This window comes from Muntiacus reevesi, chromosome 2 (genome assembly GCF_963930625.1).
Source record: "Muntiacus reevesi chromosome 2, mMunRee1.1, whole genome shotgun sequence".
Lineage (NCBI taxonomy): Eukaryota > Metazoa > Chordata > Mammalia > Artiodactyla > Cervidae > Muntiacus > Muntiacus reevesi.
The window spans coordinates 271420481-271444177 of NC_089250.1; the positions used below are offsets into that span (position 1 = coordinate 271420481).

At 53.1% G+C, this 23697-nt stretch overlaps 4 protein-coding genes across 4 annotated transcripts; all 4 read right to left on the bottom strand.

The window, feature by feature from the left end:
- Positions 1 to 528: 528 nt before the first annotated feature.
- CLDND2 (claudin domain containing 2) lies at positions 529 to 1942 on the bottom strand. Its single transcript, XM_065920742.1, has 4 exons — positions 1774 to 1942; positions 1322 to 1459; positions 986 to 1105; positions 529 to 773 (listed from the first exon to the last, which is right to left on the bottom strand). Exons 1-4 carry the CDS (start codon positions 1940 to 1942, stop codon positions 700 to 702), a joined length of 501 nt encoding a protein of 166 aa, XP_065776814.1. The 3' UTR covers positions 529 to 699.
- A 2562-nt stretch (positions 1943 to 4504) lies between these two features.
- Positions 4505 to 5715, bottom strand: NKG7 (natural killer cell granule protein 7). The gene is made up of 4 exons (XM_065920743.1): positions 5341 to 5715; positions 5116 to 5262; positions 4876 to 5010; positions 4505 to 4703 (listed from the first exon to the last, which is right to left on the bottom strand). Exons 1-4 carry the CDS (start codon positions 5495 to 5497, stop codon positions 4645 to 4647), a joined length of 498 nt encoding a protein of 165 aa, XP_065776815.1. The 5' UTR covers positions 5498 to 5715; the 3' UTR covers positions 4505 to 4644.
- A 5910-nt stretch (positions 5716 to 11625) lies between these two features.
- On the bottom strand, positions 11626 to 17723 carry LIM2 (lens intrinsic membrane protein 2). The gene is made up of 4 exons (XM_065920744.1): positions 17549 to 17723; positions 13401 to 13550; positions 11925 to 12059; positions 11626 to 11687 (listed from the first exon to the last, which is right to left on the bottom strand). Exons 1-4 carry the CDS (start codon positions 17721 to 17723, stop codon positions 11626 to 11628), a joined length of 522 nt encoding a protein of 173 aa, XP_065776816.1.
- An 842-nt stretch (positions 17724 to 18565) lies between these two features.
- Positions 18566 to 21711, bottom strand: C2H19orf84 (chromosome 2 C19orf84 homolog). Its single transcript, XM_065921270.1, has 3 exons — positions 21697 to 21711; positions 20446 to 20642; positions 18566 to 19693 (listed from the first exon to the last, which is right to left on the bottom strand). Exons 1-3 carry the CDS (start codon positions 21709 to 21711, stop codon positions 19189 to 19191), a joined length of 717 nt encoding a protein of 238 aa, XP_065777342.1. The 3' UTR covers positions 18566 to 19188.
- Positions 21712 to 23697: the final 1986 nt, after the last annotated feature.

Here is a 23697-nt window from a genome sequence, read left to right on the forward strand (position 1 = left end):
CCGCCTCCCCGCCCCGACAGAGGACCAATCGGGAGGCCGAGAGGCAGAGTCGCCAGCAGACGCGGACCAATGGGAAGCGGCCTCTGGGGGAGGGAGGCGGAACCCGAGGGGGAAGGGAAAGGAGCTTCTGGAAGGGGGCGTGGCCGGGAACTGGGGGAAAGGTCTTGCCGGGGTGAGAGGCGTCCCAAACTTTTTTTCCCAAAGTCCTCGGGGGTCGGCCCCCTCCCCGAGGTCCCCACCTCTTACTCTCCCTCTCTAGAGTGGTGAGAGCGGACGTCCTCATGTCCCCGAGCCTCTAAGTCCGCAGGTGTCCGCGCCCCTCCGTTCTCTCCACGCTCGTATTCCTCATCCCCTCCACGATCGCACCTCTGCGTTCACTCCGGTCCGTCCTCCCCCGCCCCCGCCTCCATTTTCCCCGCAAGTCTGCGTCCCTACCTCTTCTCCACGCGCCCCCTTGTCCCCTCCTGATTCCACAACCCCCGTGTACCTGTTCCCATCAAAACCCATGTCCTTGGTCCTACCCACGTCGGAATCTCTCTGCCTCCTCCACGTCTCCACGTTCCCTGTAGGTTCGCGTCCTTACTTCCTCCCTGAGCCTCCAGGTACCCCCATGCGCGCATCCTCAGGTCCCCCAGAAAGTCACGTGGAGCCAGCTGGCAGTGGGATCCGTTCCTTTATTCTGCCCCCAGGCAGCTGCGGTCATAAGCACACGGGGAATCCACTGATAGCATCCGTGCTCTGCATGATCATGTCCGCCAGCAGAAAGCAGAAGCCTGGCGGGAAGGGGAACGGAGGGCGGGTGGAGCAGGGTGGGTCCTGGGGCAGATGACCAGGAGGGCCCCGGGGACTGGGGTTTGGGGCTCCAAGGGCCCAGAGTGGAGGGTGTTAGGAAGTCCCTGGGAGGGCAGCTGGGAAGTCTCTGCAAGGAGCGGGGTGGGGCCCTCAGGGAAGTCTGCTCTCCAACCTCTTCCGCGGCCCAGGTTACCCGCGAGAATAGAGAAGGGTAAAGCCAGCCACCCCAAAAAATAGGACCAGGAATAGAAGACGTCGTCTTTCCATGCATTCTTCACTGTGTAGACTGTCAGGGCGATCAGCAGAAGCAGGCCTGGGCCCCACCCCGCCGGTAGGTGAGCGTGGCCTGGGGGCTGCACCCAGGCCCCACCCTGACCGCACCCACCGCCCCAAGCCACGCCTTTCTCGCTCACCCTCCGGCCCCCTTCTTCCCGACCCCGCCCCTGGCCCCACCCCCTCGAAGCCTGTCCTCCGGAGCCCCGCCCCGCTCCTGGGCTCTCTCTCCCAGGCCCACCCTGTGCCATCTCACCCGAGATAAAGAAGACGGAACACGTGGTCTGACCCCGAGAGTAGCCCTCATTGCACAGAATCCGCAGCCCCATCACGAAGCCCACGAAGCCGCAGCCCGCCGCCAGCACCATGCACCCCCCAGTCACCGTCAGCCTGCCTGGGGAGAGCGGACCGCGTCAACAAGCTCCGCCGACGTAGCTCCTGCCCATCACCCCCAACCGCCGGTTCCGGGCTGGGAGCAGAGTCAGGAGTTTGGATGGGGACTCGGAAGTTACATCATGAGGGGAGGTTAATGTTGCAACAGGGAAGCAGGTCCCAGAGTGGGGGTTCGCGGTGGCCTCGGTCACGGAGGGGCTGAAGTGGAAAGAGCAGGGGGGTGGGGGCGCTGCAGGATGAGGGGGCAGCTGTGGTCAGTGCTGGGGGCTGTTCACGGGGGGGCAGGAGTCTGACAGCTGGGCCGCCGGGCCTCACTATCGCAGGGGATGTTGGAGCAGACGCCCTGGTTACACTCCTGCCAAAGGCCGCTGTGGCCCCCTGAGTAGCGGATCCAGTAGTTGGAAGCACTGGACAGAACGATGAAGAAGTTGGCCAAGAAACCCAGCGTGGTGCCCCCGCTCTGAAGGCTCCGCTTCACCCCCATGCCGGGGCGACTGCTGCCAAGGACCACGCCTGCGAAGACTGACCCATGCCCCAGTCACCCTCAGGTCCCTGGGACCCCCTCCTGCATGTCCCTCCGTATCCCAGATAGCTACTCCTTCACCCCTGCCTAGGGCTTCTACTTCTGGGGATCCCTCTCAGCGCCCCCCCTCCCCGACCTAAGACAGACCACCTTCCCCTCAGGCACCACAGCTTAGGAACCTCCCTTCTGTCTGGAGACCTCTGTCCACTAATGGGTGTGCCTTCCTAACACCCCACCTCTGTGCACACCCACCTAAATGACTCACCCCCAGCTCCCTCAGGCTTCTTGGACAGGGCCCAGAGGTGTGAGAGAAGGGAGACTGTGTCTCTATGAGGCAGAATTCCAGAACCCCCCCTCGCCTAGCAGCCATTTAAAGAGATAACCACTCACCCAGCCATACTATACACACACACACAGGGGCAGCTCTTCTGGCAAAGTGACAGAGTCAGTGTCAGGTGGCAAGTCCGGGGGAGTCTGAGGGCCTTGACACGGTAGCCCATGTCCTTCTAGAAACTTCCTTTCCCTTGACCCCCATAAGCTCTCCCGGTCCCCAGCTCTTTGTGCCCTCCCAAGCCCCCAGGCAGCCTCCTGCCCCTCCTCCTCCCTCTGCTTCTCACACCCTGTTCTCCCGGAGAACTCCAATTGCATCTTCTTACCAGGTGAGCTCCAGGGATGTCTGATGCTCTGAGAGCATCCCAAACCCTATCTCCAGTCCAGGTCCTCATCTGCTTCTGACCATCTCTCAGACCCTGACCCTCAACCACATCCCCACTGAGCTAGGCGTGCGAGCATACTGTGGCTCATTCATATCTGACTCTCTGTGACTGCGTGGACTGTAGCCCACCAGGCTCCTCTGTCCGTGGGACTTTCCAGGCAAGAATACTGGAGTGTGCATTTCCTCATCCAGGGGATCTTCCTCACCCAGGGATAGAACCAGAGTTTCCTGCATATCCTGCACTGGCAGGCAGATTTTTTCTTTTTTAACCACTGAGCAACCTGGGAAGCCCCATTGAGCTCAGCATCTTCCACCAAATCAGGGAGGCCCCTGACATCCCACCCAGTTAGTTGGACCACACCCTTGGGCACTATCCTTGTCGCCTTCCTGCTCCTTGCCCTACAAAGCCCTTGGATCCCTGAGTCCAGTTCCTCCTGCCCCCCAAATCTTTTTTTAAAAATTATTTATTTATTTACTTCTCTGTTGCACGGGGTCTTCGGTGCTGTGCTCAGGCTTTCTCTAATTGCCGCGAGCAGGGGCTACACTTTGATGTGGTGTCCTGGCTTCTCACTGCAGTGACTTCTCTTGCAGTAGAGCACAGATACTAAGCACACGGGCTTCAGTAGTTACAGCGTGCAGGCTCGGTAGTTGTGGCTTGTGGGCTCAGTTGCTCCAAGGCGTGTGGAATCTTCCTGTCCCCTGTATTGGCAGGCAGGTTCCTATCCACTTCTCCACCAGGGAAGTCCTCCCCCCACCCCCCACCCCGAATCTTTCTGGCTCCTCCTTTCCCTCTTGTGCCCTGGCCCCAGTGCAGCCTTGTCCTGTCTCATGTCCCTCCTGTTGGATTGCCAGTCTTTTTTCTGGCCCCTTCTGGCCCCCGGAGTTGGTTGGAGGGTGCAGAGTGGGGGCTTTCTGGCACTCGGACCAGATGCTGTCCCTCCCCTCCTCCACCCTTAGCTCCCATCACCCTCAAGAGAGAGTCAACTGTAGGCTTAGAGGCTCTACTTCTCACCTATCTTCACTTCCTGTCACCCCCTCACATTCGACAGTGGACCACAAAGTGCTGCTCCCCATCTTCTGAGAACTCCCAGCCTCTCCCTGCCTCCACTCAGGGGTCCCTCTGCCTGCATTACCTTCCCGCGGCCCTGGAGAAGTTCCTAAACACAGTCTCCCCAGAAAGCTCACCCCCACACCCCACCTCCCCCCCAGACATAGCCAGTCCTCCTGCCACACGGGCCCTGGGCTCTGCCTGCCCCCATGGGACTTGGAGCCCCTGGCAGGCAGGGACTGGTCTGAGTCACCTCAGCATCCACGGTGGAAGGCCCAGCAGAAAGGAAGCACTCAGGAAAAGCCAGCGGAAGGAGTGGATTTATTAATGAAATGAACAAGGACTGAGGATGAACGCCAGGGTGACTGAATCAGAGAGGGAGCCGAAAGATAAAAACTAAAAGGAGGAAGATACAGGGAAGACCTCCCTGTTGGCCTGGGGATTAAGACTCTGTGCTTCCACTCCAGGGGGAGCAGGTTCAATCCCTGGTCCAGGAAGTTTGCATGCCATGCAGAAAAAAAAAAAAAGACACAGGGAAGAAAAGAGATGGAAGAACAAAGAAAAGAGACAACAAGGGCCCTGGGGCCATGCCTGAGCCTAGACTGGTCCCCACACTGGGTGGGAGCTCCTGGAGTTCAGGGCAGATGGCAGAACTGACTCCCCTCTGGGTTCCCAGCATCACCTACCATGGAGCTGGCATATCATCACATTATGTCACAGCTTCATGACCCTTGGAAAAACCAGATCCTGGCAAATTTTTGTTGAATGAATGAAGCCAAAAAGGAAGAAGCCTGTGAAGGCTGGGAGTCAGGGCTGGCTGGCTGGAAGGAGAGCCAGCTGTTGTTTTCAGGGTTCCTGATGATGCCTTCAAAGAACAGAGCTCTAAGGCCATCCTGTGGTTCACATGGACTCGTAGCCGGGCCGGTGGGCCGTGCAGTGAGCGCCCAGACTCAGGCCACCTGGGGTAGCAGAGAAAAGTTAGGTACTTGCTCCTCTCCTGCTCCATCAGAGCCACCAGCCAGCCCCCACACCAGCCCCAGCCAGCCCCTCTAGCCAGCCCCCCTAGCCAGGCGCCCCAGCCAGCAGCCCCCAAGTCAGCCCCAGGACTCCCCAGGCAGCAATCACAATCACCTGTACAGAGAAAGAGGAGGGTTGAAACCCAGCCCAGGTAGAAGGACCATGAGAAGAAGCTCTGGACCTGGGGGTTTCCAGGCTGGTTCCACCGCTCAATGGTGTAGACCGTCATGGCCACTATCAGGGACAGCGCTGGGGACAGAGACACGAGGGTCAGCTCAGCCCCCCTGCAGCAGCTCACCAGGTCCCAGCACACACACCCCTCCCCACCCCCCAAGCCCAGCATGGAGTCCTCACCTCCAGCAAAGGCCATGAAGGTGGAGACAATGGGGCCACGTCCGGGGGCAGACAGCGAAGGGATGCAGGACATGACCAGAAAGGCCGTGGAGATCAGGCCCCACAGGACGGCCAGGATGCAGAAACTCTGTGTCACGTGGATGTAGCCTGCTCGGAGATGGGACCTCTGACTGCCCGTCCCCGTGGGCCTTTCCCCCCACCAAGGCCACCCCCCCTCCACCTTACCTGCTACTGAGACTTGATCGCTGCTGGGCCAGAGGCCCGAGTGAGATGAAGACTTGGGCCCCTGGGCCACAAACCAGAAATTCGTGCTCAGAGCCACTAAGAGGGACACCAGGCCCAGGGAGCTGGTGAGGAGGGCCAGGGACCGGCAGGGCTCCATGGGGGTGAAGGTTGGGTTCCTGAGTCCCTGGTGACAATGACAAGGCTGGTGACCTAGATTCCTGGGTCTCTGAGAGAAGAGGAAGCTGTTTCCCCCTCCGCCCCAGACTCCTGGGTTCTCTGGTCTCAAGAAAGAGAAACCAGCAAGCGCTAGAGGTGGCTGGGGGGTGGTCTTTGCTTCTCAACGTCAGACCCGTTTGGTCTCAGCCTGTTCCAGGCAGCTGCTGTGTCACACACCCTGCCTTCCTGGGTTGCATCAACACCCGTCCCCCCAACCCCGCCCCTCTCTGAGGTTTCCCTCGCCCTGGACGGTGGTGGCAGGGGTTGGCCCTGAAGATGTCACATTGTCACTGGTTTGAAACTTTGTCTCCACGGAAGCCTCTTTACCTGCTGCCCTTGGGGGCCTCTGCACCAGAGGGGCTTCCTGGAAAAGGTGAGAGAGAGAGATGGGGGTTGACAGGGTGGGGGTGGGTAGAGGGGTGAGCAGAGAGGGCACGCGGTGAGTGAGGCTGGGGTGTGAGTTAGATGGGAGGGGGAGGTGTGACTGGAGGGAGATAGCTGGGGGAATGCATCATGCTTTCCTGTGATTCTGCAATTTGCCGTTCTGGGAGGTGGGGGCTCCCAATTCTGGGGTCTCCGCAAAAAGAGGGGGCAGTTGGCAAGGATCCTGGGAGCTGCAGGAAGAAGGTGCCAGAAGCCTAGACTCCAGGTGCTGAGTGTGCGGACACTCAGACTCTCCCTGCTCCTCGCTTGGAGTTTGTGCTGGGGGCAGGGAAGATAAACAGTGACCACAGTTCTGAAAGTTTGCAGAGGGGAAGACGTGCCCACATCCTGATACAAGTGAGTTCACAAACAGCTCGGCCGAGAGTAAGGCATTCAGCCTGGTGGGCTTCATCACTGGGATCGGGGTTTCTGTGGTCGGGGTGGCGGGGGGGAGGGGGGATGGGTAAAGAATGTCAGGGCAAGACTTTCCGGCCCTCCCCGCCTCAACCAGCGTCAGGCCCTGGGCCCCACCTCAGGCGTAAGGGGATGGTGTCACAGCCCAGGGGTGAAGCACAGACCCTAACCCTAACGCTGTGAAGCAGGAGTGACTTGGAACAGGACTGTTCCGCCTCAACCAGCGTCAGGCCCTGGGCCCCACCTCAGGTGTAAGGGGACGGTGTCACAACCTGGGGGGAAGCGCAGACCCTAACCCTAACGCTGTGAAGCAGGAGTGACTTGGAACAGGACAGCTGTCCCGAATGGAACTGAGCCGACAGTCCCAGGACAGCCGGCGAAGGGGAGAACAAGAGTGACTGCAGAAGCCTGGTCCTCTTCCTTAGCTGGAGACTCCAGTTTGCAGAGTTTGGCCCCCATCTAGATCCTCTCCACCTGGGCAACTAGTCACTCCTGAGAACAAGCTCGGGAGGACAGGCTCCCGGAAGGAGATCCGGGTCATGGGCAGCTGGGGCACCATTGAAAAAGCAGTGGTGGACCCGGCTCCTGTGAGGAGCAGCTGGACAGGCTTCAGGAAGTCTGGGCTGAGAGCATGTGATCATCACATGCTCGGAACCCATCTGAGATCTTCTGTTTTTCCTCTTTTTCTCCCCACCACCTCTCTCCCATTTTCTCTTTTGGCCTTACTAAATGGTTTGTAGGATTTTAACTCCCCAATCAGGGACTGAACCCGGGCCCTTGGCAGTGAGAGCACAGAGTCCTAACCACTGGACCACCAGGGAAATGTCCTCTGTGATCTCGACCCTATCCCAAAGCCAACCTCATCCTGACTGCAGCTCCAATCCCATTTTTACCCCCTTTCTATCCTCCAATCCCATTCTCATTCCCAAACCTAACTCCAAACTCAAGTCCATATTTTCTTTTTGGCTGCATCCAAGGCTTGCAGGATCTTAGATCCCTGACCAGGGATTGAACCCAGGTCCCAGCAGTGAAAGTGCCGAATCCTAACACTGGACCACCAGGGAATTCCCTCAATCCATCCTTAACCCCAATTTCAATCCCAAACTTCAGCTCGAACCCCAAACTCAACCCATCTCAAACCCCAAACATAACCCCATTGTTGTTCCCAAACCCAACTCTATACTCAGCCTGATGGCCAAACACAACCCATGTTAAACCCCTGAGTTTAACCCCTACCATCTCCTCCCACCTAACCCCTTTTTTAATCCCAAACCCAACCCCATCCCCAAACCCAAATGCATCCTCACATCTAACCCTCTTCTCATTTCTATACCTACACCGATTCCACCCCTACTTCCTTCTTCATGCCTCTTCCCAACCCCAGTAATTCCTACCTCAATCCACACCCTCCTCCATTTTTACCTTCATCCTACCTCCAGTTCCAAGCCACTGGAGGACTTAGAGCAGAAGGGGGACATGATATGAATCATGTTTTAGTAAAAATTCCTTTAAAAGTCTAAAAACAAAGCTGCAGAAGGTGCAGAGAAAAAGCCCTCTTACACTGTTGATGGGGGTGTAAATTGGTACAACCACTATGGAGAACAGTATGGGGTTCCTCAAAATACTAAAGATAGGACTTCCCTTGTGTCACAGTGAATGAGAACCCACCTGCCAGTGTGGGGAATGTGAGTTCGATCCCTGGTCTGGGAAGATCCCACATGCCACGGAGCAACTAAGCCCATGTGTCGCAGCTACTGAGCCTGCACTCGTTTGGGGAGATGTTGGTAGGAGTAGATGTGGGGTGTGAGAGAGATCAGGAGCTCAGCTTTAGACTGACATGTGAAAATTGAGTTGCTTCTTCAAGTGGGAATGTTGAGCAAGTGGTAGTTGGAGCTGTAAATTTGAAGTTATAACATTATTGTTATTACTAGAGTCGTCGTTGTTCAGTTGCTAACTCATGTCCAGCTCTTTGTGACCATGAACTGCTGCACACCAGGCCTCCCTGTCCATCACCAACTCCCAGAGTTTACTCAAACTCATGTCCATTAAGTCAGTGATGCCATCTAACCATCTCATCCACTGTTGCCCCCCTTCTCCTTTTGCCCTCAATCTTTCCCAGCATCAGGATCTTTTCCAATAAGTCAGCTCTTCGAATTAGGTGGCCAGAGTATTGGAGCTTCAGCTTCATCATCAGTCCTTCGAATGAATATTCAGGGTCGATTTCCTTTAGGATTGACTGGTTTGATCTTGCAATCCAAGGGACTCTCAAGAGCCTTCTCCAGCATCACGTTGGAAAGCATCAATTCTTCAGTGCTTAGTCTTCTTTCTGGTGGTCCAGCTCTCACATCCATACACGACTACTGGAAAAACCATAACTTTCAGCCCCTATAAATTCCTGGAGTAAGTCTCAGTAAATGTTTCTACTTAAATAGGCTTCAATAAATTATAATTAAAGAAGACTTTGTGCTTGCTTTGGCAGCATATATTCTAAAGAGGAAAAGAGGAAGACTTCAATTGCTATAATTACTAGAGGGAGCCTCTATAAATACTGTATTATTGTTATTTGAGGAGGGCCTAATAAATATGTCTAGAGAGTAAGCCTCTATTAATATAACAGTTCCTAACATAGGCTGCAATAAATATTCTTATTATTGGAACTAGCTTTCTAAACAGTCTTATTGTTTTATGATAAGCATTAGTAAATCTCATGGCAGTAGGCGTGAGTTTGTTGAATGAACTAACGAATCAGTGAATGAAGAGAAGGTCAAGGTCAAGGTCATGAATGATGGATGAAGAGGCAGCTGCAGGAGGAGGTGCAGGTCAGAGTTCTAGTGTTTCTCCTTGGAGGGGCTCATCCAGGGAGGGACAGGAAGTTGGGAGAACCAACTAGAGATGGCATGAGTAGGCAAGGAAATTGTTTTTTTCACAGATTTTTTTTCTTTTCTTCTGGCTATGCTATACAGCATGTGGGATCTTAGTTCCCCCACCAGGGATCAAACTCAGGCCCCCTGCATTGGAAGCTCAGAGTCTTAACCACTGGACCACCAGGAAAGTCCCACAGATGTTTCCATTTATCCTATTATCCTCTTGTGATATTGTGATTTATAATAAATATATACTGGGTCTTTGTCCCCACTTCTGGCATTCAGAAAAAAGAGGTAAGTTCTGGTGGCTCAGATGGTAAAGAATCTGCCTGCAATGCGGGAGACCTGGGTTCAACCTCTGAGTTGGGAAGATCCCCTGGAGAAGGGAATGGCTCCCACTCCAGTATTCTTGCCTGGGAAATTCCATGGACAGAAGAGTCTGGCGAGCTACATTCCATGGGGTCACAAAGAGTCGAACACCACTAAGCGACTAACACTTTCACTTTCACCTTTCTGGCATCCAGATCCTTAAAGTCTAAAATTTCCTAAATTGTGAGGGCAATCAAGGAGTCTCTTGTTATATTAATGTCCTGACTTTGGGACCAGCCCTCCTTAACCAGAGGGAGGGGGCTGGTTGCCAGGGAAACCAAGCACTCCATTAGAGGGTCAGAACAGGCAGTCCCAACACCTGACCTCCTGGGAGGAAAGAGGAGTTGGAGACTGACTCAGTCACCAGTGGCCAGTGATGTTCTCCGTCATAACTGTGTAATGAAGCCTCCGTAACAACCCAAAAGGAGAGGGTTCAGAGGGCTTCTGAGGTTGGTGAACTTGTGCTTTTGGTGGGAAGAGTGACCTACTTGGAGAGAGCCTGGAAGTTTTGGGCCCCTTCCCGCATACCTTGCCCTGGGCATCCCTTCCATCTGGATGTTCTGAGTTAGATTCTTTTCTAACACACTGGTGACCTAGTAAGTAGAATGTTTCTCTGAGTTCTGTGAGCTGCAGCAAATGAATCGAACGCCCTCAGGGGGTCATGGGGACCTCTCCTCTATTGCTAGTCCTCCAGAAGCACAGGTGACAACCTGGACGTGTGGTTGGCGTCTGCAGTGGGGGTGGTCTTACAGGGCTGTCTTTAACCTGTGTGATCTGTCAGTTTCTTCAGGTAGGTTGTATCTGAATTGAGTTAATTGCTTGGTTATGTGGGGAAAACACACACCAGAACAGACAGGTTCCTCCCTAGTGGTCCAGTGGTGAAGACTTCATGCTCCCAGTGCAGGGGGCCCAGGTTCCATCCCTGGTCAGGGAACTAGATCCAGCAGGTCACAACTAAGACCTGGTGCAGCCAAATAAATCTTTTTGTGTGTGTGTGTGTGTGCTCTTTTAATGATTTTTATTTTTTTGGCATGTGGGATCTTACTTCCCTGGCCAGGGATTGAACCTATGCCCTCGGCAATGGGAGCACCGAGTTTTAACCACCTGACTACCAGGGACATCCCTGCCAAATAAATCTTAAGAAAAGAATTGGACTTACACACATCAGCTTCCTAGCAGCTGTGAGCCTAGGAAATTCCCTGGCAGGCATCCTATGGTTAGAATTCCACGCTTCCACTGCAGGGGCCCTGGGTTCCATGCCTGGTTGGGGAACTAAGATCCCACAAACTGCATGCGTGCATGTGTGCTAAGTCACTTCAGTCATGTCCCACTCTTTTCGACCCCATGGACTGTGGCCCACCAAGCTCCTCTGTCCATGGGATTTCCCAGGCAAGAATACTGGAGTGGGTTGCCATGCCCTCCTCCAGGGGATCTTTCTGACCCAGGGGTCAAACCTGCATCTAGTAGGTCCCCTGCATTGGCAGGTGGGTTCTTTCCCACTAATGCCACCTACAAAGCTCCTACAAGCTGCATGGTGTGGCCAAAAAAATAAAGAAGTGGAACCTAGTTGCAGGGGCCTGTGTGGTTTATTCTGGTGCCCACGCCTACAGGAACCGGACAGTTTGGACTACTCTAATGCAACCACTTCTGCCCCATTCACCACAATCACCCCTCTTTCTCTCTGCCCCAAGCCCTCAGGGACCACACTTCAGTAGTTTCAACCAGTTTTATTAGACTCCAAAAAGCCGCTCTAATGGATATCCCATTTCTCTAACAACCCCCCGGCGGGTGGGGTCGTAGGTCTTCTCAACTGCTTCCCCCAGGCCCCAGTCTTGCTCCCTTCCCCTTGGGACACAGGAGTCAGGGGTCCCCACCCAGCGTCCGGGACCAAGCCCCCTCACGCCCCCTAGGAACCAGGATTTCAGGCCTCTAGGCCCTTCCCCTCCTCTTCAGTGACCGGACTTCTACTTCCAGGTGCAGTCGGGGCACACATTTGGGTTCAGCGGGGAGTGGACAGGCGCCGACATTCATGCATCCGATAGGCACACATGTAGAAAATTCCTGCATAAGAAGAGACCCCAGTGGACCCTGACCCCAAGCCCTCCCGCCCCTCCATCCCCCCCAGCCAGCCCAAGACCCCAACACAGTATTCCCTTTCTCCCTGATTGGCTGCAGGGCTTGGAGTCTGCCTTCTGGCTCAATGCTGGGTGCTCCGTCTGGGACTCCCCATCATTTAGGCCTCCTGGGTTCTGCCGGCTGGGACACAGACACTGACCTTCCCACCCCCAAACCCAGTACCTGCAAAGAAGGTCATGAGCAGGGCTACCCAGCCCAGGATGTAGGACCAGGAAAAGCGCCAGTCCCCGAAGCGGCGACCCAGAAAGCTGACGGTGACTCCAGTGTAGATGGCCAAGGCCAGCAGGACGAAAAAGGCTGGAGAGAGAGGGTGGGGGATGGGGGTGTGCGGGGGAATGGGGCTGGGCTTAGAGATGGGGCTTCCCTGGTGACTCAGATGGTAAAGAATGTGCCTGCCATGCAGGAGACCCAGGTTCGATTCCTGGGTCAGGAAGATCCCCCAGAGGGGGGAATGGCAACCCACTCCAGTATTCTGGCCTGGAGAACCCCATGGACAGACGAGCCTGGCAGGCTACAGTTCCACGGGGTCGCAAAGAGTCAGACATAACTTTTTGATTTTAGAGATGGGAGTTGGAATGAGGTTGAGAAGGGGGTATGGATGCATAAAGGGATAAGGGTGAAGATGGGGGTTTAGTTGAAAGTAGGAGTAAAAATGAATGGGGAGTAGGGTTAAGGGCAGGGATGGGGTGGGGTCGTCTTGTGTCATAAAGAGTCTGACTGGTCTTTGGTTCCTGGGAGGGAGACTCTAAATCCTTGGAACTTTCTGAGTAATAGGAGTGTCTTTGTTTCTCTTGAGCCTCTCTAATCACACCTGAATTTATGTTGACAAGCAGAGATGACTCAGGGTGAGAGCTGGTCACCAAAAAGTCCAACTGTAGGATGCAGGGTTGGGACTTGGAGCTACCTGGGATCACTCCAACCTCTGGGGAGGAGAGGGGAGCTGGAGACTGAGTTCAATCAGGTGGCCCATGATGCAATCATTCATGTCCTTGTAATGAAACCAAAAGAAACGCAGGCCGCTGCTGCCCACTGGGGCTTCCTGGGTGGTGAACGTATGGGGGTGCTGGGGTTGGAGGGTAGGGTGATGAGCCCCAGCTCTGCCGGGAGAGGGCGTGGGAGCTGTGTGTTCAGGACTCTCTCCAGCTTCACCCTGTGCATTTCTTTAGTTGGCTGGTCTTGAGCTGTATTCTTGGTAATAAAACTGAAATTTTTAAGTATTATGCTTTCCTGGCTTCTGTGAGTTGTTCCAGCCAATTTTTGAACCCGAGTGGATCCTGGGAACCCCTGAATCTGTAACTGATAGATCAAAAGTGCAAGTGGACTGGGGGCCCCAACTTGCAGCTGAAGTAGGGGCAGTCTTGCTGGGAACTGTGCCTTTAAGCCTGTGGGGTCTGATGCCAGCTCCGGGTGATGAGTGCCAGAATGGAATGGCTGTACACCTGGGTGGTATAGGAATCAAAGAGCATTAGAAATAGTCATGAAATTGTTGTTGGGAGTGGAGGTGGGATTCCGGTGCAGGTGGAGTTGAGAGCGAGGAGCAGTGGGGAATGAAAGCGGTGTTGGGGGCGGGCATGGGTGGGGGTTGGAGCTGGGCAGGGAGTCGGGGAGAGGGGTAGGTGTAGGTTGCGGTTCACTCACTGGAGGCGAAAAACATGATGCCTGCAGAGAAGGGCCGGGAGAGGCGGGTGAAGGTGGGCTGCTGAGCGAAGGCCACGATGCCCATGATGATGCCAGAGGTGGCACAGAGTGAGGACAGGATCATGAAGGCCCGGGTGGCATTCCAGTATGCTGTAAGGGTACCCCATGGTCACTGCTGTCCTGCCCCTGCCCTCAGAGTGAAGGCTGCCACCTCTGAGGGCAGGAACGCGTCCCCCCTCTCCATATCCCTCACCCCGCTCTTCCTTCACTGCTCTCCAAACACCCCCCTCTTCACCTGGCAAACTCCTATTCATCCTCCAAAGCCCACCTCCGAGATCCCCTCCTCTAGGAAGTACTCCCTCACCCCTCAGGTACCATCTACACTCCCTCCTCTGGTTTGAGCCTCTCTTTGTCTGTCTCCCTCTCCAGCCTGATTGCTTCCTGAGGACAAGTACCTGGTTGATTCTATATCACAAACATGCCCAGCAGAGGCTTGTTTGAACAGCAGCCTGGAGAAACGTTTGTTGGATGAATGAATGAGTAAATGAATGAATACCAATTTCCCATATCCCCCTGCTACTCACTGTCTAGCCTTTCTCTCATGCTCCCTTTCCCTTCCTTCATACCACTTGTGCATATCTATAAACGTCCCACTTGTTTATTTCTACCTTGTTTTTGATGTCTAACTCTTTGCACTGAATTTTCAGCTCTGTGAGGACAAGGGTCTGGCTTTCTCATTCACTGCTGTATCCCCAGCATCTAGTGCCTGGCATGCAGTAGGTGTTCAATAAACATGTTGAATGAGTGAAGATCCCTGAGAACAGTCTTCATGATCTCAACTTCCACTTGGCAACTATCAAGTATGGGCCAGGCTCTCTTTTCCTGTATGATCCTATTCCTTCCAAGAGTCTTATGTTTTAAGCGTTTTCCTGTCCATTTTTTTCAAGTGAAGGAAAGAATAGAGGCTCAGATAGGTAAAGTGTTTTGCCCAAGATCCTACCATTAGCAGAAGGACTAAAGTTGAAAGCCAAGCTCAAAACTCTCGGTCTTAACTAGTTGCGGCCTCCTGCTGCTCATACCCAGCTGACCGTGAACCCAGAGAAGACTTGCAAAACTGGATTTTTCAACAAGAGCTGCAAGTTCAGATTTTAATATAAAATCTCCAGATTTTTTAACACTTGCGTATTATAAAACAAAGACATCTCTTTGCCGACAAAGGTCTGTGTAGTCAAAGCTATGGTTTTTCCAGTAGTCATGTATGGATGTGAGAACTGGACCATAAAGAAGGTTGAGCGCCAAAGAATTGATGCCTTTGAATTGTGGTGTTGACTCTGAATTGTGGTGTGGGACTCTTGAGAGTCCCTTGGACTACAAGGAGATCAAATCAGTCAGTCCTAAAGGAAATCAACCCTGAATATTCATTGGAAGGACTGAGGCTGAAGCTGAAGCTCCTATACTTTGGCCACCTGATGCGAAGAGCCTAGTCACTGGAAAAGACCCTGAGGCTGGGAAAGACTGAAGGCAAAAGGAGAAGAGGGTGGCAGAGGATGAGATGGTTAGATAGCGTCACTGACTTAGTAGACATAAATCTGAGCAAACTCCACGAGACAGTGAAAGACAAAGAAACCCGGTGTGCTGCAGTCCATGGGGTCACAAAGTGTCAGACACGACTTAAAAACTGAACAACGACAACGACTTTGCAAACTTTAAAAATGTCATGCATACACGTCTAAGGTTGGGTTTGGCCCTGGGGAAGCACGCTCAGGACTCCTGCTCTAATTTTGGTGATTGGATTACATCAGTCATACAATGGATGAATGATAAACCAGTTGTTTGGACAAATAGTCAAAAATCTATTGGGGTGAGGTTGCCCCTGAGGCCCTCAGTCTTGGGGTTGTGAAGATGTCAAATGAACTTGAAGACCTCCATCCAGCCTCCCTCTCTCCTATGCCTAACAGAGATAAAACACAGAAGAAACTCAGATCGCCCCAGGGCGGGGGGTGGGGCGGGGTGGTTCCCAGTCTGAATCAGGAGGAAAGGTAGAAATGTGACAGTGGATGTGGCCAGAAATGAAAGAGATACATGGGCCTGATTGGCAGATGGGGCTCTGAAACAGGTAGCCCAGGACAAGCTTTTCCACTCCCCCTGCCTCAGTTTACCGCTCTAGTGAATGGGCAGGTTTGGTGCGATGGGGTAGATGAAATCTCCTGCCACAAGACTGTCACATCACAGGGCTCAGGGAAGGTGGCTTCTCCTCCCAACCCCCTCCCCTTGCAAAAGAATTGGTTTTTCAAGGTCATGTATCAGATCTTATTCATAGACACAAAGGAACTGCCTTCTCAGTGTTGTTGGGACGACTATGGGAGTTAATCCAGGCAAAGTACTTAGTACAGCATGTAAGACACAGTAACAATACATGCCAGTTATTATTATTATTACCGCTATCCCTGGATACATATAATATAGAACATGTGATACACTATATATCATTGATAAATTATGTAACATATATTATGTAATATATATGAGGTAATATAGTGTATATCTCTATGTATCTCTCTCTCCAGGTATGGGATTCCCAGGTGGCGCAGTGGTAGAGAGCCAGCCTGCCAGTGCAGGAGATGCAAGAGATGCAGGTTCAATCCCTGGGTTGGGAAGATCCCCTGGAGAAGGAAATGGCAACCCACTCCAGTATTCTTGCCTGGAAGATTCCATGGACAGAGGCGCCTGGTGGGCTGCAGTCCATGGAGTCCTACAGGGTGGAACACGACTGAGCACGCATAACTTCCATATATATGTGCGTGTATACATTTGACCTTTGAACAGCACAGGTTTGAATTGTGCTGGTCCACTTACACGCAGATTTTTTCCGATAAATACACGCAGTACTACACGATCTGGGGTTGAATTCGAGGTTGCAGAATTGTGGATATGGACCCCTGGCTGTGGAATAGCAGATACAGAGTTAATTATGAGACTTGAGCATCCAGCGGTTTTTGGCATCCACTATGGGTCCTGGAACCATTCTCTGAGCATGCTAAGGGATTGAGGGGTGACTGTACATATATGCAAATATATACAGATAGGGAAAGCGGTACATGGAGACATATGTACATAATACATTACAATAATTTATATTGTGTAACATAGATTGCAAGTGGCTCAGATAGTAAAGAATCTGCCTGCAGTGCTCGAGATGGTGTTCAATCCCTGAGCCAGGAAGATCCCCTGGAGAAGGGAATCACTACCCACCCCAGTATTCTTGCCTGGGAAATCCCATGGACAGAGGAGCCTGGCAGGCTATGGTCCATGGAGTCGCAAAGAGTTGGACCTGATCGAGTAACGAGCACTTATGTAGTTTGGTTCATATACTGTGAGAACAATTTTATCCCCACTTTTACAATATATAGTGTGATACACACACTATATGGGCTTCCCAGGTGCCTCTAGTAAAGAACCTGCTGCCAATGCAGGAGACATAAGAAATGCAGGTTCTATCTCTGGGTAGGGAAGATCCCCTGGAGGAGGGCGTGGCAACCCATGCCAGTATATTTGCCTGAGAAATCCCACGGACAGAGGAGTCTGGTGGGCTATAGACCAAAGGGTCACAAAGAGTCAGACAACGACTGAAATGACTTAGCAGCAACATATCCACTATATATCTATATACGCATATATATACACACACATATACATATACATAATATGTATTACGTGACTTGGTTCACAACAAGTATTAAAAAATACCTCATCTAGTATAGCAGATTTAGGGTCTGCATTGCTTCTGCATCCTTCGAGTACTGAACAGAGTTCTTGACACGTAATAGATATTTAGAAAATGCTCTTTTGTCAGCCCTGGCCCCAGGTAACTGCTGTTACCTGACCTTTATTTCATGCCAGAAAATGTCACCTCTCTCCTTAACTTCTAAGTCAGTACATCCTGTAACTGTACCACAAAAAAATACTGAAATCCCAACTCTGTTCCTTCCCTGCTGAGTGACCTTAGGCTGGAAACTTTCCCTCTCTGAACCACAAGGTTCTCCACCTGCAAAACAGGGGGCCCTTCTGCTGGAAGGTTCTGCCCCGCGGGAGGCTCTGGCCCCAGGCAGAGCCCGGAGCCCACCCCGGAGCCCGCCCCGGAGCCTCACCGATGCTCTCCGTCTGCAGGTAGCATTTGGTGCCCAGGCAGTATCGCCACAGGCCCTGGTGGGCGAAGGCCCCCGACAGCCGGTACTGCATCCAGTGGTCTGTCGCCGTGGCCACCACCAGCAGGATGGTCCCCACCCAGGCACAGAAGAGGCCGCCTCCCATGAAGCTGTACATGGTGATCTGTGGGTGAGGGGAGAAATGGGGTCACGAGCTGGACTGCTGGGTCCTGGGAGAGGTGAGGGCTGGGGGATCTGAACCCTGGTTTGAGGGAGGAGGACCTGGGGACCTAGACTTCCAAATCCTGGGGTGGAGAGAGGGGGTGGGGGCTGGGACATCAGGTCCCAATGGGAGCAAAGAACTAGGCACCTGGACCCCTGGGTCTGGGGAGGAGAGTTTGAGGACCTAGACCTTTCGGTTCTGGGAGAGACCAAGGCTGAGGGCCTAGACATCCAGAACCTAAACTGGGACGGGGCTGGACACTCCCTGCGCCTTGGGGCACCAAGTCTCTGGGGGGAAGGAGAGGGCTGCGGGCCTGGACTCCCAGATCCAAGGTAGCAGGGGGCTAGGGCTAGGACCCCACCAAGTCCCTGGGGGAGAAAGGAGCCCCGGCCGCCTACGTTTGCGGGGAGGAGGGGGCCACGCCTGGTCCCTACCTGAGCCGCAGATTCTGCCCTGAGCCCTCCGTCTGCCTCGGCCCCTCTGAGCGGACTGAGCCCGGCCAGGTCGCTGGCCTCTCGGCTCCCCGGGTCCCCCCAAATCCCTTAAGCCTCCCCACACAATGGCCCCGCAGCCCAGCAGCTTCCAGCAGGCAGAGGCCCCCAGATGGAATTCGCTGAGGCAGGAATCCAGGCCCTGCCTCTCCGCAGCCCCTGGCCCCAGCGGCCTCTCTCCATGACCCTCCCAGCCACCCTGGAAGCCTTTCACCGGCCACGCTCCCGGCACCCACGGGGTTAGCCCGAGCTGCGTAAGCACACACAGACACAAGACATAGGGACACTCAGCCATTTATTGTGCAAGCCGGTCCCCCCCCACCAAGGGCAGGAAATGGGGTGGGGGCCGCAGGTGCCTGGATATGTTGGGACAACAGGGTTTTGTGCAAGTGGGGTCACAGGGCAAGTCACCTGGGGGGTTAGGACAGGAAGGGGGTTGAGGATGAGGCCAGGCTGGCAGGGCTCGAGGACACAGCTGCACTGGGGGCTGGAGCTTCAGTGAAATGAAGGATGAGGGTCGGGCTGGCCTTTAGGAAGAAGGGGATGAGGGAGCTGGGAACGAGGCTACGAGGGTGGGTCAGGGCAGAGATGGGAGCAGGAAGGGGGATGAATGGCTGGGGCTGTGGGGTGGGGCTGGCGGGAATGGCTTTGGGCTTAGGAAGGGGGCTAGAGATCCCCGGGAAGGGGCTTGGGTTTGGGCATGAGATTCAGGTTTGCTTCCCTGACTTGGGATCCGAAGTCAGGTCCCAGTGTCACCAGCTGACTCGCAGGAGCCCCTTCTGAGGCTGTGGTTTTCAGGGAAGAGGGATGGGAGTGTGATGTTCCCTGGGTATCTCTGGCAGGACTGGGGTCACCCTGGGCTTCAAGAAAGCTCTGCTGGTGACCTCCAAGGCGCCCTCCAGAATCCGGGGTGCAGGATCCTCAGGGTCCTAGTACTCGGCCTCCCAGTCCTCAGCAGGCGGTGGCTCCATGGGTGGGTCCGGGCCCCGGGTGTCCTTCCCCTCCTGCGCAGGCGGTGCTGGTGATGGCGGCGTCACCGGCGGGGCCTGGGGGCCAGCCCCACGGCCCCTGGCCCAGCCCCTCTCTGCCTGTTCAGCCCTCCCAAGTCCCCATCTCCGGTGGCCCCGGCCTGGCCTGCGCGGGACGTCCCAGCCCCCGCGTCCCTTGGGTGGCCTCTTGGCAGTGCCTGGCTGGGTGCCGCATGCCTGGGGGACACAGGGGCAGGAGGGCAAGGACTGCTGCAGCGAGTAGGCCCCCATCAGGGCGCTGTGGAGGAGGTAGGAGAGGGCATCCAGGCGGACGGGGACAGTCACAGAGGCCAGGCTCTCGGGGAGCCCCAGGTGGGCTGGATCTGGGGTGCCCAGGAAAGAAGAGGGCAGAGCTGGGAAAGCTGGAGGCGGCCACGACCCAGTCCCGGGGGAAGGCAGATTGTTCCTAGAACGACAAGAGGACAGGTCAGGCAGGGGATGCCCCCAGTCTGCACATGCCTTTCCTTTCCGCAGCCTCGCTGTTTCCTGCCTTCTCCCAGGCTTTCATTTCTCTTCATCCTCAGGACCTTTTGCCTCTGACTTCTAGCCCCTTCCTTTCTCTCTTTCTCTGTTCCTTCTTGTCTCTCTTTACAGACAGGCAGACAGCTCAGCTGGAGCTTCAGTGTCCCACCGAGCATGGTTCCCATTCCAGGCTGCCCTCCTCACCAGTGTGTCTGGGCCAATCATTTTCCCCTTCCGAACCTTAAGTTTTCATACCAAGAGAGAGCTTCTGGTATCAAAGGTGCCTCTGAAAGGTCTGGATCTGGGAAGTGTTCAATACCTGGTGTCAATTATTATTATTATTTCTCCAGACAATTATTATTAGTATCTTCAGTTCTCCCGATTCCCGCTAGAAACTTCTCTTTCTTCCGTTAACATCTGCTTCCAGCTCTTTCCCTATTTCTAAGTATCTTGCTCAGCTCTGTCACTAAGATCCTCAAAGATTGTTTCTATGTAATGATACCAGAGGCTTTTTTTTTTTTTTTTTCCCGGTACCCTCTCCGGGTCTGCTCAACTCTCTCTCCGATTTTCTCTATCCCTCCTCATTCTGGGTCACTGTCCTTCCCTTGGGGAGTCTCGTATCTCTCACCCCTCAGGCCCAGTCTCCTCCTTTTGCTGTTCCATCTTTACCGGGGTGTTTCAAGTCTTTTCTAGCACCTTCGCCTCGATTTCTCCAGCGCGCAGAGGGGAAGGGTCTGGGAGGAGGTGGGGGGGGGGACTTTGTTGGGAAGGGGCGTGGCTTTAGGGGCGCGGGGGGGGTGGCTTGCGGACGTGCGGGGGCGAGCCGTGGGGGCGTGCGGGCCAGGGCGTGGCCTGGTGGGCGTGGCCTGTGGGGCCCGGTCGCGTGGGTAGTGCTGAGTCGCGTGAAAGCGTTCGGGGGTTGAGTTCTGGCCGTTATAGTTGCTTCAACCGCACTTGTCTCAGGTCGCAGCTCCCACCTCCTCAAGACCTAAGAGCCCGGCCCCGAGCCCCCTCCTCCCTCAGACCTAGGAGTGCAGGCCCCCAGCCCTTCCTTCCTCAAGTCTAGAAGACCCTGGGCTCCTCTTTCTTCATCTGTATTCCTGGACCGCGTCCTGGACGGAGTCGGGGTGGGGCCGATGGTGTACTCCAGGACTAAAGGGGCATTTAGGGGAATCTGGACATTGGATGCTCCCGGGGGCAGAGGGGCTAGTAATTGGGTTGGGAATCTTAGAGGCTGGATTTCATTCTAACCTCTGTCTGACTTCCCTTGTGAGCTTAAACCCTTGTAGTCGCTGTTTTTTTTTGAGTTTTTTTGAGAAACAGGGCTAATATTACCTTATAGGATCTCGTGAGCTTTAAAGGATATGTTGCGTGTGTAAAGTAGTCAACACACGATCTGGACTAAAATTCGTCTCAACCAATGAGCGTTTTTGATCTTGGTAGTATTTTATTGAGAAGCAATGGGATTCTTCTATGTATCTATTTAAGAAATATGATTCATTGCCTGCAATCAGCGCCAGGTTGGGCGCCGGACAAAATAGATGCACGCTTCGCTTATGAAACTTACATGCTGGGTGAGCAACACACAAGGCACAAATAGTACATTTCCTACTCGAAGGAGGGTTGTGGAGGTGTAAAGACAGGACAAGGGATACAAAGGCTCAGGGGGTTATTTTAGTTAAGATGGTTAGAGAAGGCTACTTGTGGGATGGAGCCAGCCGACCTGGGAACTGAGTGTTCTGGTAGAGAGACCAGCAGTTGCAAAAAGGTCCTTCAGGGTGAAACAAACATAGTGTTTGAGGGACTGGGAAGCAATAAGCTAGGAGATGAACAGGTCTATTTTTTAAATTTTTTTTTTTTTAAATTTTGGAATACCTTCACATTTACAGAAAAATTACAGAGATAACTTTGTAACTCACCCTGCTTCCAGTCTTCTTATTTCCTTACCTGGTCGTGGAACATTTGTTACAGCTAAGAAATTAGCTTAGCTCTTTTAAAAAATATTTATTTTAGTTATTTATTTGACTTCGCTGGGTTTTAGGGATCTAGTTCCCTGACCAGGGCTCGAACCAGGGTCCCCTACATTGGGAGTTCAGAGTCTTAGCCACTAGACCACAAGGGAAGTCCCCCTACATGACTCAACTAAAACTCCAGACGTGATTTGGATTTTTCTAGTTTTTACACGAACATCCTTTTTTTTTTTTTTTCTGTTCCAGAATCCAATGCAGGGTCTCACTGAATCATCACATCTCAGTCACCTCTGATCTGCAGCCATTTCAGTCTTTCCTTGTTTTTCACAAATTTGACAGCTTGGAGGACTACTAGTCAGTTTTTTTCCTTTTAATAAAGCAGAGGTCTTTTTAAATTAATAATTCCAATTTATTAGTCCTCATTTCACAAAGGTTCAAACTGGGCCTCAGAGACGCTAAGTAAGTTACTCAAGGTCACAGAGCAGGTAAATAGCACAACTGCGATTTGAACCCCACCTCCAGAGTCTACTTTTAATGGAGACACAAGTAGAAGCTAGATTGTATAATACCTTATAGTCTGCAGTGAAGACTATGGAATTTTTAAAATTTAATTCTGGAATATTGAGATGACTTTGAACGTTTGGAGGCAGAGGTGTGACATAATTTATGTTTTAAGAAGAGCACTGTGCCTGCCGTTTGGGGAGTGGATTGTGGTGGGGCATAAGCCTGGAAGCAGGAAGTCTAGAGAGAATGCTGTTATCCTCTAGGCAAGTGGTGACAACCTTAAGGATGGTGCGGTTAATGGGGATGGGAAGATGTGAGTGCATTTACAATGTATTTTGGAAGGAGACCATCAGGATTTGCTCTAGGGCTGCTGGAGGTGAGTAATGGGGAAGCAAGGATGATGCAAAGTTTTCAACCTGAGCGACGCCTTTGAATATGAATTTTCTCATAAAAGCTCACAACATCCCACTGTAAGGATGAGAAATCGGAGAGTAGCTTTCATTTTCCGAGTTCTCTTGAGCTAACTCTACACGATGCTGGGGACTCCAGGTAGATGCTGAACCAGTAGCTGCTCTTCAAGGGTTCTAAATGTTTGAGGGTGTGAAATCCACGGTAGCATTCTGGGGTGATGGAAGCTGGGACACTGGGAGGGACAGGACAGTGAGAGCCGGAAGTGGGTTAAACATAGTTTGGAGGCCAGGAGGTGGAGGGTCAAGTCAGGGGCCAGGAAAACAGTTGCTTCTTGTTACGGGCTGGAGGAGAAGGTAGGGGAGGGTTTTTTTGTTTGCTTGTTTTTAAAGGAGGGGCCTTTAGACTAGGTCTAGAGTGAATGGACGTAGAAAAAATGGTGTGAGCAAAGGCCAGGTGGCTGGAATAGAAAAGATTTTATCAAGAAAGCTGACTTTCTTTTCTGGTAGCTATGATTAGCATTCAGGTCTCATTAATCTGGGTACAGTCTATCCCAAAGAAGAAGTTTTTGTTGAACAGGGCTCCAAAATGACGGTTCGAATCCTCGCTTTGCTTCTTACCAGCTCTTGCCCTAGAACAAACTAAGTCTATTTTTTTGCAACATAAAACTCAGTCCCAGCATAACGGCACTGCTTCTGGTTTTGTTTCATAACAGTTCCTCCTATATCTGCGATCAGGGTCCAACCTTGTCACTTACAAGTCAGTCAGTCAGTTCATTTGCTCAGTTGTGTCTGATTCTTCGTGACCCCAAGGACCACAGCCTGTCAGGCCTCCCTGTCCATCACCAACACCCAGAGTTTACTCAAACGCATGTCCATTGAGTCAGTGATGCCATCCAACCATCTCATCCTCTGTCGTCCCCTTCTCCCGCCTTCAATCTTGTCCAACATCAGGGTCATTTCCAATGAGTCAGCTCTTTGCATCAGGTGGCCAAAGTATTGGAGTTTCAGCTTCACCATCAGTCCTTCCAATGAATATTCAGGACTGATTTCCTTTAGGATGGACT